The 13,991-nt window shown below is 44.0% G+C and overlaps 1 protein-coding gene across 2 annotated transcripts in view; it reads right to left on the reverse strand.

Annotated features, from left to right (window-relative positions):
* Positions 1–5,872: 5,872 nt before the first annotated feature.
* Positions 5,873–13,991, reverse strand: part of lig1 (ligase I, DNA, ATP-dependent) — a 59,419-nt gene continuing 51,300 nt past the window's right edge. Inside the window, exons 24-26 of one of the 2 annotated variants that reach the window (XM_089008898.1) lie at positions 10,588–10,731; positions 9,859–9,951; positions 5,873–6,053 (exon numbers count right to left, since the gene is read on the reverse strand). In XM_089008898.1, coding sequence (XP_088865024.1) covers positions 5,979–6,053; positions 9,859–9,951; positions 10,588–10,731 — 312 coding nt within the window. In that variant the 3' untranslated portion in view covers positions 5,873–5,978. Of the gene's footprint in view, positions 6,054–9,404; positions 9,787–9,858; positions 9,952–10,587; positions 10,732–13,991 lie in introns of those variants that run through there. The other variant, XM_089008897.1, reaches the window with a different exon arrangement.

A 13,991-nucleotide genomic window follows, 5' to 3' on the forward strand; every position in this document is an offset into this window, starting at 1 on the left:
TGGCGGGCCAGGTTTGGCCCCCAGTCCTTGATTTTGACACCTGTGCTCTGAATTACCTTGGGCCACCTTAGATCGACTGGGATGACTCTAGACCACCTTGGACCAACCCGCCACAAATGTGGACCACTTCCAACTGCCTTGGAACAACTTTAGACCATAATTGGTCTAAAGTTGTACCAGTTTCAGATAATCCGGGACCAATCTTAGACTAATTGAAACAACTGTCCTGCATCAACCTAAGCAAACTCTCGACTACGTTGAACAACTCAAGACCACATTGGAGAACTTCAAACCAGTCAAGGCCTTTCTCACCTACTTTGGACCAATTCTGAACACATTTAGTACCATCTCGTACCACCTTCCTTCACTTTAGACCAGCTCGAACCACTCTCAGCCACTAAAGGCCTTTCAAAGTCTCACTACTGAAAATTGATCAGATGTATTTTTTTTTGGTCTGTATAATCCTGTTTTTTGAGGGGTCAAGAAACACAAAAAAGACACATTGATGAACAACTTTATAAAGGACAATAAGAAGTTCTTCCAAGTGCATGTTTTGAAATAATTTTGTAAATAGTGCATATTTTTCAACTTGGATCAAATTTGCTGAATTATGATTAGATGTTTTATATATATAAATTACATAGCTAACTTAAATAAATAACTGTTATTCTCAGTCTCTCAACTGATCCAAGATTCCTGTTGGTATTTTTATTGGCACCAAATGTGGCAATAGGGCATTTAGGTCTAGGTTACGGCGGTCCAGTGCGCTCAGATGTCAGAACAAAGGCCATAAAGTCTTTGGAGTCCCTCCCGTCAGATTCCTACTGACACAATGGAGCGCGAAGGGGACGGGGCTCGGGCCCAAGGCCTCAATGGCGCTTTCTCCCGCCCCGTTGGGACGCACAAAGGCACGCATTGAGTGCCCCCACGCCGGAACGTGTCGCCGCCGCCGGCCCAGAAAGTTGAAGCCAGGAAAACTGGAACAGGGACAAATGAAGGACATCTCGGGAAGAAGGACGGACACCTCTGACATCTTGTTAACCTCATCGCAAGCTCTCCAGAGAGGTCTGAGCTGGTCCAGATAGTGAACCGGGCTCAGGCAGGACCACCTGAATCCATCTAGAACATTGCAAGTACAACAGGTGGAGGACAATTTGCAGAATTTGAATGCACTTTTTGTGCAAAATATTCCCCTTGCTGCATATGATCATTTGGAAGGAGTAGAGTTCAAACTAAAAGGGTTTGGAAAATTGGTGGCAGTCATTAGTCAGCATGTTAAACACCTGAGGGAAGGTATGAGTGATGTTACGTAGCAGAGGAAGACACGTAGGTCTGGATCATCATGCTCTCCCGGGCACCTCCTTCGTGCTCAGGGGTCCTGGAAGTGGGCTGGCGGTAGACATTTTGTCCACCGGTGACAAATTAGCGCCTCTCTTAATAGTCACCGGAAAACCAAACCAACCATCTGCCGCATCACAGGTCAAGATAGAGGCAAGAAATGCGGCAGATTGGGAGAGGTCTCTAGGGGTCTGATTATGGTGGGAGAAGGTGTGTGTGGGTGGGGGGGGAGCAGAAGAATTTGGTGCCAGCACTACAGAAGCTGCATCGCATGCAGAAGAAAGGCCTCGTTGTTCTCTCGTGACATTGACATCATTATACAATGTAAACTGATCCAGGACAAGCTGAAACTACCTCAGACCCACTGTTATATGTAAATGCATGATTTAATAAAAAACTAAGGCATTTATTAAAAAAAAAGACAAAGGAGGATGCTGATGAAGAAATTGATTTTACAAAGCGTAATTATTGTAAATATTGAAAGTCTCAAAGACTACTTGGTGTTATGGTACCGTATTTTGTGGTGTATAAGGTGCACTCAAAAGCCTTGATTTTCTTCCAAAGATGAACCTGCGCCTTCTACGCAGGTGCGCTTTACATGTGAAGTAATATTGAGCCGCAAAAGGTCTCGCAACTACTGTCAGCAGTAAGCGACTCATATTTCCCCTTGTAGAACAAGTACTGCTGAACTCCAGTCTTTACTGTATAGCGCCTTATAATGTGGTGTGCCTTATATTAGGGAAAGTTTTATACATATTTATACAGTGAGACCTCAACTTACGGACTTAATTGCTTCCCAGACAGAGTGTGTAAGGCGAAAAGTGTGTATCTAAAACAAAATTCCCTTAGGAAACCATTAAAATGGGAATAATTCGTTCCCGGGTTTCCATAAAATATACTTTTCCACTAAATAAGCCTTAAAACTACACACAACATACCTTATTCTATGTATAATAAATGTGCTATTGTATTGTAATGAAAGAAATATATAATATATAATAAATATATTGTATCATAAAGTCACTTTACATTTGTGATGGTCATTTATGGCTTGATGGAATGGCGTTGGAGGTCGAAGGTCAAAGGGAATTGCTGTTTGGAAAGAGGGGCGCATTACATGACGACTGTAATTAAAGAAATAAACTGTGCTGTAAAATAAAGTTTTATTTACCTTTTTGATGGTCGTTGATGGCTTATGGAAGGAGAGTCACCTTCCATAAGGACTGTTGGTAACTTAACCTCTGGTGCTGTTTGGTCGTGTGCTTCCGCCGAAGATCACTCCGCCAGCCGTGGTGGGTGTGTATTATGAAAATAGTGCTTATTATAAGGTTTAATTTTCATAAATTTGACGTTTGTAAGACAAAAAGTTTGTAAGTTGAGGTCTCACTGTATATGTTTGGAAAACGTTTTTCATTCATTGAAGGTGCGCCTTTTAGTCCGGTGTGCCTTAGACAGGTAACATCTGAGTTACGACCGGGTTCCGTTCCGACAAAACGGTCGCAAGTCAAACGGTCGTCAGTTGAGATCCATTCAAAATGGCCGATGTGACGTTTGCATGCAGGATAGCATCAGTGACGTGCAGTCAGTGGAGGCAGTGCCTCACCTGTCATCATGGAAATCTGTCATGGAAATATCAAATGAAAAAATAAATTAAACAGTTAGATGTATTTAGTGATTTGTACTTTAAAGGTCTTGTCCATTTAACTTCACCGTTTTTGTCACATCTCGTCGCCGTCCTGGGCGCGCCCCACCCCTCCTGTCACCTCCTCCGCTGCTCCCTGGAGACGGCCCCTCCCATCTTCACGCACCTGGGTTCCCACAGCTGTTTGTTATTTCCTTGATTGTGCCTTCTGACTATATTTGCTGATAGCACTATACCGTCTCCGTCGGAGCATTCTGAAAGCCACCCGTGTTACTGCCGTGCCGTTACCGATCTCTCTCACTCACCTCATCCTGCTGTCATTATTTCATGCGTGCCTCAGTAAAGACTTTTGTTCACGAGTATCTGTCTCGCCGTGTATTTTGAATCCAACCTCCCCGCTCCCCTTTCGTCACTCGAGCCCTGCCCGCAAGCCTCAAGTGACGTGACAGTTTTAGGATTTTTTTCAAAATCGCAGAATTTTCACATTTACCGTTCAAATACTAAGTAGAGACGAGCGGTGACGTCATTGATGACGTCAGTGCCTCACCAGCCATGAACCTCACCGCACGTCACTGGATAGTATACAATGTAAATCTGTTGTTTTTGTGAAACGTTTTCCATTGAATACTATATGACCCAAATACGCACGGCTTCCCACGTGTACGCACTGTTGAAAAATCACTCTCCCTGCTAACAGAGAAGCCAGAAGAGGTTGGCCAACACAGACGATCGGACTTAGGCGGATGCCGAAGCCAAAAAGTCTCAAAGAGGCGGTGGTGGCGAGGGCCCAATGCGGCGATCTCATCACGCCGATCCGGTGCGCCCGAGCGCCGACGGCCGACCCGGCTTTTGCCCTGGCTGGGACCCTAAACCCGAGCGCCGACCTCCACCCGCCTCGCCGTCTGTGGACGCCCCACCCCGCCGGTGCCATTGTGACAGGTAGCGCAACACAATCACGCACTTGGCTGGCCAAAATTGACATAGCGTTTGTGAAGAAAGTTATTTTGTATCCTCATTTTGTGCAATGCTGTAATATTCTCTGTTAAGATAAATGAGGCATGCTGAATGTTGAGTGGATCTGGAAACGCAGCCACAACGCTACATATGGTCCTTTGACAGCGATACAATTTTCTTCTACAATTCTGAGAGAAGGAGTTGCCCTGTGTGCTCTGGCAAATAAACATCCTACTTGTTCAATCTAAACAAGAAGGGCCTTCTTGGGTCTTTAGTCTACCAAATGCATCGCAAACAATCTGCAGATCTTAACAGCGTTGCCACCGTAGCGGTCCCAGCTGTAGAATTTTTTTTTTTTAAAGGGTCTGGCGACCGTAAGTACGGGTGGTCATAACTCACACCGGTCGTAAATCGGATGATCAATGTAGATGGAAAAACTTTGAAAATACACCATTCATTGGGGGTGTCCGGAGTAGGGTGCTTTGAGTACACTGGAAAATACGGCACTCAAAGCAGACTCTTGTCTACGTAATTAAACATTACTTTCAGATATCGTAAATACTTTACGATTAAAATTAAAATTGTCTGACCCTGACATTTGCATCACCCTTCTTTCATTCCTTTCACCTCCCTGTCATAACTTTGCTGCTGTGAAATGTAAATTTCTCCACTGTGAGACTAATAAAGGTAAATCCAATCCAATAAAAATAACGTCTTTGCCTTTCTGTGACTCTTCCATTATTTCCTTTGAAACCTGACATTGACGTGCTATGATCAGTGGCCAATGCCCTCTTGAGAACATCCTCTCATTCAATGTTTGGGCTGTTTCCCGCAACCTTTTGATGCAGGACTAAATTAGGATGCGGAAGGCCAAGTGCGAACTGGCAGCTAGCCTCAAATTGACACCCTTTGTCGATGTAGCTTTTTTTCACCCAATGTTTAAAAAAAAACGGTATGCAGTGGGTGAGGCTTCCTGACTTTGGCGAGTCTGTACAAAAAGCCTTTACAAAAAAAGAAAAATACGTGGGGGGGCCGACTAACATAATGAGATCCTAAAGGTTAGTGGCCAACGCCGTGAAGAAAATCACTATTGATATTCCGAGGGCTTTGGCTCGGAACAATGGTGGCATGTGTGCCACCCGCTCTCTCCCTCACGGCCTGGAATGGCAGCGATGTCACAACCAGGGCTAAGATGGAGAGATGAGGAGGAATGGACAGATGAGAAGGAGAACAAAGCCTTTGTTACCACCGTTGAGGAGGGATGGACGGATAGAAGGACGAGGAGGCGGGGGAGAACAAAGCTTTTGTTACCGCAGTGGACAAAGAGGCCATTGACGATATCCACCTACAGCAAATCAACAAGAAGAGAGGACACAAAGGTCTTGGAGGAAGAGCTGCGCAGGCCCGATGTTAGCTGATCATCCTCTGACCACACCTTGGATTCAAGTCAGGCAAAGTCCAGAAGGTGAAGGGGCAGTAAAACGGGCCAAAATCTAAATGTCAATCAGCAATATCACTCTCGATCCCCGGCCATTGCGGCGATATCAAAGTCTCCTTGTGCAAGATACTGAACCCAATGCTGCGTCATTAGTTGGTGAATGTGAAGCGGTTTTGAATACAAGAGGTAGAAAAGCCCATTTACCATCATCATTTCAGTTTTCTTACTTTTTGTGTTCAGGGTGAGCACACCGGACTGCTCTGAAACAGTTCAGATCGGTGGCACAATGCAGTCCGATTGCACACATACTCCGAGCACACCTCAATTCCATATTAGCATTTTCAATATTTTCTGCTCTGTTGCCTACTTGATTTCCATTCAGCACAACAACAGCCTCGATAGGGAGGAGGACATTTTGGAATTCATTCACACATATACTGGCATACACAAAGGAAGGAACATTTGCAGACACAATTCATACACACACTCTCAAGATGTGTCAAATGACCTTTTATTTCCATTCAAGTTGACAAAAATACATTTATTTACACAGGTGATATCAATAACATCATTGATTGATGATGATTTATTGGCACCGTGGTCTGGTCAAAAGTAGTCCTCCATGTCGGCTTTGTCTCCCTGATTCAGGATCTGCTGCTGCTTCTTGTACAGGTTGGCGATCTTGAGGGATGAAGAGGAGGATAAGTCCAATATCTTTTGGAATCAATCACATTCTTCCTCATAATCAACATAAGCACTGAAGGAAAAACTAATCGAGTCAAGCACTGCCTTTGGCGAAAATGTGAAATTATAAAACTTGCCAAACAACAATCCAGGCATTTTTTTTTAAACCACCATTATAAGCTATGGCACCTTATCTATTCAAATCCAGTCAAGCGTTGCCTACAGGCGCAGTCGGAAATAACAATTTTCAACTAGATAAGCCCGGGTTGAGTGAACGCTGACGCGTGTGGCTGCCGCTGCTCACCCGCAGAAGAAATATCATGTGATTGTAAAGTGTCCTTGAGTTTTGAAAGGCGCTTATAAATGAAATTATTATTATTATTATTATTATGACTATCCCTGACAAAACAACCAAGGTAAAATATATCACTCCACTAACCAAATGTAGTATTGCATTCATAGACATTCCAAAAACATAAATAGGTGATTATTTGTCTTGTACAACCAACAAGAGATTGTTCCAAATACAGTGATACCTCTGCTGACGAACGCTTCAGCTCACAAACTTTTCGCCTCATGAATATTAAATTCGCGAGCATATAGTCTCGGCTGACGAACTAGTTTTCGGCGGACGAACCAAACCACACGGCGCCACGGTGGCTGGCGGACTAGTTTTCGACACCACCTTACTTTGAGTGCGGACGTGGTTTGTTATGAGTATAGTACTTCCCGCTATTATGGGACCAAAAAAGACCCCACCACAGGCTACTGTTAAGCTATTTAGGAGAAAATTATCTTTTATGGGGACCTGGGAACGGATTATTCTAATTTTAGTAGTTTCTTATGGGAAATAAATGTTCAGAAGACGAACTTTTCGCCTCAAACACAATTTCTGGGAACCAATTAAGTTTGTGAGCTGAGGGTCACTGTCTCCTTAAATGTTTCGAATATTGACTACTACCACTTCTTCAAAGGAGTTGCCGTCAGGGGCTGAGTGATATACAGTCATCCTCACAACCGAGTTGCTCCAAATGTCCTTAATGGTTTACCTAAATTGTCTAGCACTCCTTTAATCAGGTCTCACGGTGCCTTCAACGACAATCAGAAATTACAGCGTTCTTAAGCAAACAGGTGTGTTTGAAATGTTCAGTGAATCATGATACATCTGCATTAAGTCTTTGTTGCTTTCAGGGACAGATTGAAATCACAGCCAGCATCAAACAATGACATGATCATTCCAGATGTCTCCGTTTGAATTACCAATCCATGCTAATCTAGTTCGGTTGGCCTTAAAGGACAACCGACGTCACTTTTTTGTTTTTTAACTGATATCAGAAAAACGTTTCATAGCATCTAAAATACCCAAAACACGCAGGATATTTTTAGTCAAATGCAAAACACCAATAAAAATGACTTAAAGTGTCCAAAATCTGCTAAATTGAGCTGCGAATTGGGCATTTTCAGAAAGTCCCGCCCCCAGTTCGTGACGTCACGCCAAGACGTCTTACATTGCTGGAGAATCCAAACAATGGCTTCAGATTCAGAGAATATGCTTTCTTGTTACACATCCAGTTATGAATATGATTCAAATAGTTCTGAAGAGGAAAGCATACATGTTAGCAATCGATTAAATAATTTATTCCGTGCCATTTTGAGGCAACATTGAGGAAAAATCTCTCACCCAAAAAAAGGCACAAAATGGCGACCTCCAGTGGCCACCTCCGCTTCCACAGGCTGATAAATTCCTTATATGGAGCTTGGATGCCCTCTTCTGGCAGCTTTTGGGTGAAACACGGTTCTCAGACCAAACTTGCACAGCAAAATACATTGACGTGATGGAAGGACTGCTACAATGTGTCTTTTTTCGGTCAGGGGGCGGTCTTTTCGTGATGTCACGTACGAACTCGTCACCAACTCAAAAACAAGACTTCCTGAATATTCAGAGCGAGTCTTAAAACTTAAATATAGCTATATGCGATGGAATCTTATTAAAATACGCTCAGTAGAAGTCATTTGAAGCCATTTGACAAATTATGGATACAACTTGTCCAGAGACGTCGGTTGTCCTTTAAACAACAGTCCAAAATCAGAAAAATGTCTTACAAAGAAATAAATCAATCACTCCTCAAGTCAATCATCGCCCGCTAGAAATCTATGAATCCATTCATAGATCCTCTGTCCACTCAAGCCAGGTTCTCAAGTTGCCTTCAGGGAACATTCATGAATTCACACACTTCCCCTCGAAATTATACCCAAAAAATTATTGTTCCAAATGTTCAATTCAATCCATCAATCCATTTATCCATATTGTCTCTCCAGGGCAATTTTCTAATCAAGTTTCCGCTTCAATGATTATTTTATCAATCAATCAATCAATAAATCAATCAATCAATCATCCTTGTGATGCCTCCAGGGACAGTCTGATAAAAGGTTGAATATCCATGCATCCATCCCATGTGGTGTTGCCTTCCAGGACGGTCGGGAACGCATTTATCCTTCCAAGTGATTGTTTCAAGTCTACCAATCTCCATCAAGTCTCGTGATGCCTCCAGGGACAGTCAGCAATCGTTTTACCTCAACTCAATGATGACATAAAATGTCTATGAAGGTTTACTTAAATTGTTTATTGATCTAATTCCCTCTCGTCTGACCTCTGTGTCTTAAAATCAGGGAGATATAGACCACGGTGCTCTATGACAGCTCCCCCTAGAGCAGGGGTCGGGAACCAATGGCTCGCGAGCCATATATGGCTCTTTTGATGATTCCATAGGGCTCGCCGATGAAACTCAAGACATATTCTCGCCTTTTCGCCGTTCATTTCCTGTTGGGGCTGCAGTTGGCGGAAAGCGCAATTTTGATTGAATGACACTGACTTAGGTTGGCGGAAAGCGCAATTTTGATTGGATGATACTGGCCGTCATGTTGAAACAGGTAAACGGCCCTTTAAATGAGCCCGCCGAGTAAAAAAAATGACGAGTACACTTCAGCTTGAATGCACCGGAGGATTCACCTTTGTGGAGAGAAAAGGTTCAGATTCTAATTTGCAAAGAAACAATACCATCGATGAAACAGTCGAATGTCAGTGACATGTTAACGTTAGCATCAATATACTTCTGCGAGAAGTATATTGCAGACCGGCAAGTTGACTTTCATTCCGATCGTTTGGCTGGATTTTTACCAAATCTTGAAGAACGGAAAACCATTCATGTTAATGGTGAGGATTATCACAGTTATTTTAAATAATACATTCGGACATTTCGTTGAAAAGTGGGGCGCGTGTTTACGTGTGTGTGTGTGTGTGTGTGTGTGTGTTGTGTGTGTGTGTGTGTGCGTGTGTGTGTGTGTGCGTGTGTGTGTGTGGGGCTCTCACTGAAAAACATTTATAAATATTTTACTTTTATGGCTCTCTTAGTCAAAAAGGTTCCCGACCCCTGCCCTAGAGGCTTACTAGAGAAACACACACAGCCATAGAATACCTCAAAGTGTGATCTACATTGACTTTGATTTCGGTACACACTTTATTAATGAATATATGCGAAAGCGCACCGTCCAGTACACAGTTCATCAATGGATATATGTGAGGGTGCTGTATATTACCCAGTGCTTCTGGTGCACTTTATTAGGCAGACGGCAGCAGTAAAGCCGCTGTTATACAGCCTGTAGTATAAAGCAGCCTCGCCCTTGTACTTGCATTCAACCTTGAAGTCGGAAGCAACTTAACAGGTCGGATCTTTGGGGAGGCCACAAACAAAAGAAAAATTTGTCGTATTCTCAACAGGCGACCGTCCGTCACGTGGCTCACCTGAGTGCCACTCGTGGCGTCCTCGGGTTTCTTGTCGTCTCGGATGCGAAGGAAGCGAGGGAAACGCAGGGAGATTCCTTTTTCTGGATCCACCTGGGGGACATGCAGAGGTAACAGATCAGGGAGGGCTCGGAAAGTGAAATGAAGAGCTAGAAGACACAAATAGGCAAAAGGAGGAGTGAAAAAGCATAAAAGGTGAAGGAGAGAGGATGATGAGGGGGAAGGAAAGCACAAAGTGGAGGAATTAGAATGAGAAAAAAAGAAGGCAAGATGAAGAGGAAACTGCAAGGGGGAAGGAAAGGAAATGAGGAGAAGAAAGGAAAGATAATGGGGATGAGAAGGGATGAAGAAAAACAAGACAGTAAGGGAAACGGGGCACGAGAGCAAGGTGAAACGGAATGAAAAGTGAAGAAATAAAGGTAATGAGTAAAAAGGAGAAAGAGATGGGAAGGAAGGAAAAGAAAGAATGAGAACACGGGAGACGGGAGGTTGCAAGCAGATGACATAAGAGGGGAAGTGAAATTAACACAAGACAGTGATGGGGGAGGTAAGAAAACAAACGACAAACACAGGGCTGTCAAAAAAGAGAAATGAGAAAAAGGAACCAAAAGAAAAGAGAAGCACTAAGAAAAAAAATAGCAGGGTCGTAGCACAAAGAAAGTTAATGAATGAGGACGAAAGAGGATGACGACGAGGGTGATGAAGTAACAGCAGCAGATGTGAACTGACCATCCCCATAGCAGCCTTGTACACGGGCGACAGCGACAGGTCGGCACACTTGACCTCCCAAACCTGCACAGCATCCAGCCACACGTCGGGCTCGGCCGATTGGTCCACGCGGTAGTAAGGGCGAGGCTTGGGCAAGATGTGTTCCTGGTGGGAAAACGCAGGCAAACATAAATGTCAATTATTCGCCGCCTTGACAACCAACGGCTGATTCTGATTCAGACTTCCTGTTTGTTTTGTGGCATGGGTTCCCGAAACATTTTTTATTAAAGGCATGATATCAATGAAGATAGAGATATTACATTTCTTAACGACTGGTGAAACTTTTGACAACTGGGAGATGATGATTAGAAAATGGATGGATGGATGGATGGATGGATGGATGGATGGATGGATGGATGGATGGATGGATGGATGGATGGATGGATGGATGGATGGATGGATGGGGTTTTGGGTGTAGAGAGGATGGGTGGGTTGGGAGGATGGATAGGGCGTTGGGTGTTTGGATTGATGGATGGATAGGCGGGCGGGTGGATGGGGTATGTATGGGTGGGTTGGGTGGATGGATGGATGGATGGATGGATGGATGGATGGACGGATGCATGGGTTTTGGGTGTTTGGGTTGATGGATGGATGAATGGATGTATGGGTGGGTGGGTGGACAGATGGATGGGGTTTTAAATGGGTTATGTATGGGTGGTTTGGGTGGATGGATAGGATTGTGGGTGTTTGGTTGATGGATGAATATATGGTTGGACAGATGGATGGATGGGATTTTGGTTGTCGATGGGTGGGTGGGTGGGTGGATGGGGTTTGGATTGGCCGGTTGGGTGGGTGAATGGATGGATGCATGCATGCATGGATGGGGTTTTTGGTGTTTAGGGTGGATGGGTTGGTTGGATGGATGGATTGGGTTTTAGGTTGGGTAGGCCGAGTGTAGGGTCGATGGATGGATGGATGATGTATAATATACCATTGGTGTCTTGCAAAAAAACATGCAAGTCCAATTTTTGCAATTTAAAAAAATTGTAATTGTGAGTCCACTTATGAGAAAAAATACAAAAGGGACATTTGTGTTTATCACAAGACAGCAACAATAGTTCACAATGAGTTCACTTCACGCTTTCATACCCCGATCATGACAACCCCGTAACCTGAAACATAAGTTGGCCACTGTCGTAACCACCGTTCTCAACAGGGTGAAGGTACGTAAGAAAAATACTTGTTATCATAAGAATATGAAGTTTGAGCAATGTGCGACAAGCTGCATAATTGACGGCCACATTACACGCGCGGTCGGCCCCTTTGCTGATGTGCCAACGCGGCCAATCACGTCGCAGCCGGGCTCTCATCAGCCTGCCTTAATCCGCCATCCATCATGCTCACAAGCGGCGCTTGATTACGGAGCAGCGCGGCGGGATCCGATCGAGTCGGCTGAGGATGAGGGATTGCCCCCCCCGACTCCCTCAACCCCTAGCCCGCAATCAGTGTGATTGTGCACCATCAATATCTTCGAAGTGTTGTTTTTCAAACTTTATTATTCGCTTCAACAACAAACCTGAGGTGTTTCAAATATGAGATGATTCAATCAAAGTCAGCGGTCGGTCGAGTATGTTGAATTCCTTTTTCTTTTTGGAGGAACTCTCTTACCTTCCGCAGGGTCAGTTATATCTCATTTAATCAATGGGCGACGCTTACCCGTGGAAACACAATCAACTCCATTCAATCCAAAAGGGGAAGTATGACTAACACAATCTAAGAGTACGTTTGTACACTCATTTCTGTTGACAAGTCAGCAGCTGTGAGTGCCTCATATTCAACGCGATCTCATAGAAGCTAGTGAGATACTTGTGTGTGGTTTGTCCTGCAGCTGTCTACAGAATTTCGGAGTTTCTAATAGCATTTGAAAATTGTTACATTTGTTCACAACGGTTTGCCGCCCCTCCTTTCGCTGCCATTTTGAACCACAAAAGGTGCTGGCGTCAAACTCAAGGCCGGGGGCCCAAATCTGGCAAGACGGTTTTTTATGTGGTCCAGAAAAGCAGATCAAATGTTAACATCCACGAAGATTGCGAAAGTCTGTACGAAAATTTCAACCTTTCTTATTGTATTAACTCATACACTGCCAGATTATGTGAAAAAATGTTTCCACTCCAGTGCCAGGGTTTTTGTCATCCATCAATCCCTTTTCCGTACCGCTTATTCCTCATTAGGGTCGCAAGGAGTGCTGGAGCCTATCTCAGCTGTCTTCGGGCACAAGGCGGGGGACACCCTGAATTGGTTGCCAGCTAATCGCAGGGCATACAACAGTCACACTTACACCTAGGGACAATTTGGAGTGGCCAATCTGCAATGTTTTTGGAGTGTGGGAGGAAACCGGAGGACCCGGAGAAAACCCACCTGGGCCCAGGGAGAACATGCAAACACCACACAGGGAGGTCGGACCGGGAAGCGAACCGGCGACCTCTGCACTGTGAAGCCGAGGCGCTAACCACTCGACTACCGGGCCGCGGGTTTTTGTCATTTTCACTCAAATTGCAGGACCCACAGAATCTAGAGTTTTAGGACTACATAAACATTCAATGCAGTTTAAGAAACCATACTCTCTTCTTTCATCAGAAAAAAAGAGTTAATTCCTAATTTATATGAGTCTGAAGTTATCTGAGCTTGAACTGCGGCGGCTGTACAAAAGCCAAATGCTGCCCCCTCGTGGGGAGAAACATTGCCAGAGGTCTGACTGAAACTTGAAACACCCCCCTGCAAGAAAAAAAAACTGAACAAATTTGGGAATGGCGCTCCATGTCATGCTTTTCAATTTCCAAATAAATTCGGGAATGGCAGTGAATGAATTAAATAAGGGTGATATTGTCTGCACTTTCTTGTTACCAAATACCTCATGAGAGTACAGTGATAACGCAGATCACGAACATAATTTGTTCCCAGGAAGTGTGTGTGTGTGTGTGTGTGTGTGTGTGTGTGTGTGTGTGTGTGTGTGTGTGTGTGTGTGTGTGTGTGTGTGTGTGTGTGTGTGTGTGTGTGTGTGTGTGAGGCGAAAACTCCGTTTTCTGAACATTTATTTCCCATAAGAAACCAGTAAAATGAGAATAATCCGTTCCCAAGTCCCCATAAAACATAATTTTCTACTAAATAAGCCTTAAAACTACCGTAAATCCCGGACTATAAGCCACTACTTTTTTTTCCAAACTTTCAACCCTGCGGCTTATTCAGAGATTCGGCCAATTTATGTAATTTTTCTAACGCCCGCCAGTGGCCCTCAAGTAGAAAAGGTAAGATAAAGACCGGTGGAAGATATGCGTCGAGGAAGACTGCAACTTCTTGTCTTGTCTATGAATTGAATTAGCGTAAATATACCCTCATCATGGAAAATGCAAAAAGAAAGGCATATG

Source organism: Hippocampus bargibanti, linkage group LG11 (assembly GCF_051943395.1).
Source record: "Hippocampus bargibanti isolate YZ-2025 linkage group LG11, ASM5194339v1, whole genome shotgun sequence".
Lineage (NCBI taxonomy): Eukaryota > Metazoa > Chordata > Actinopteri > Syngnathiformes > Syngnathidae > Hippocampus > Hippocampus bargibanti.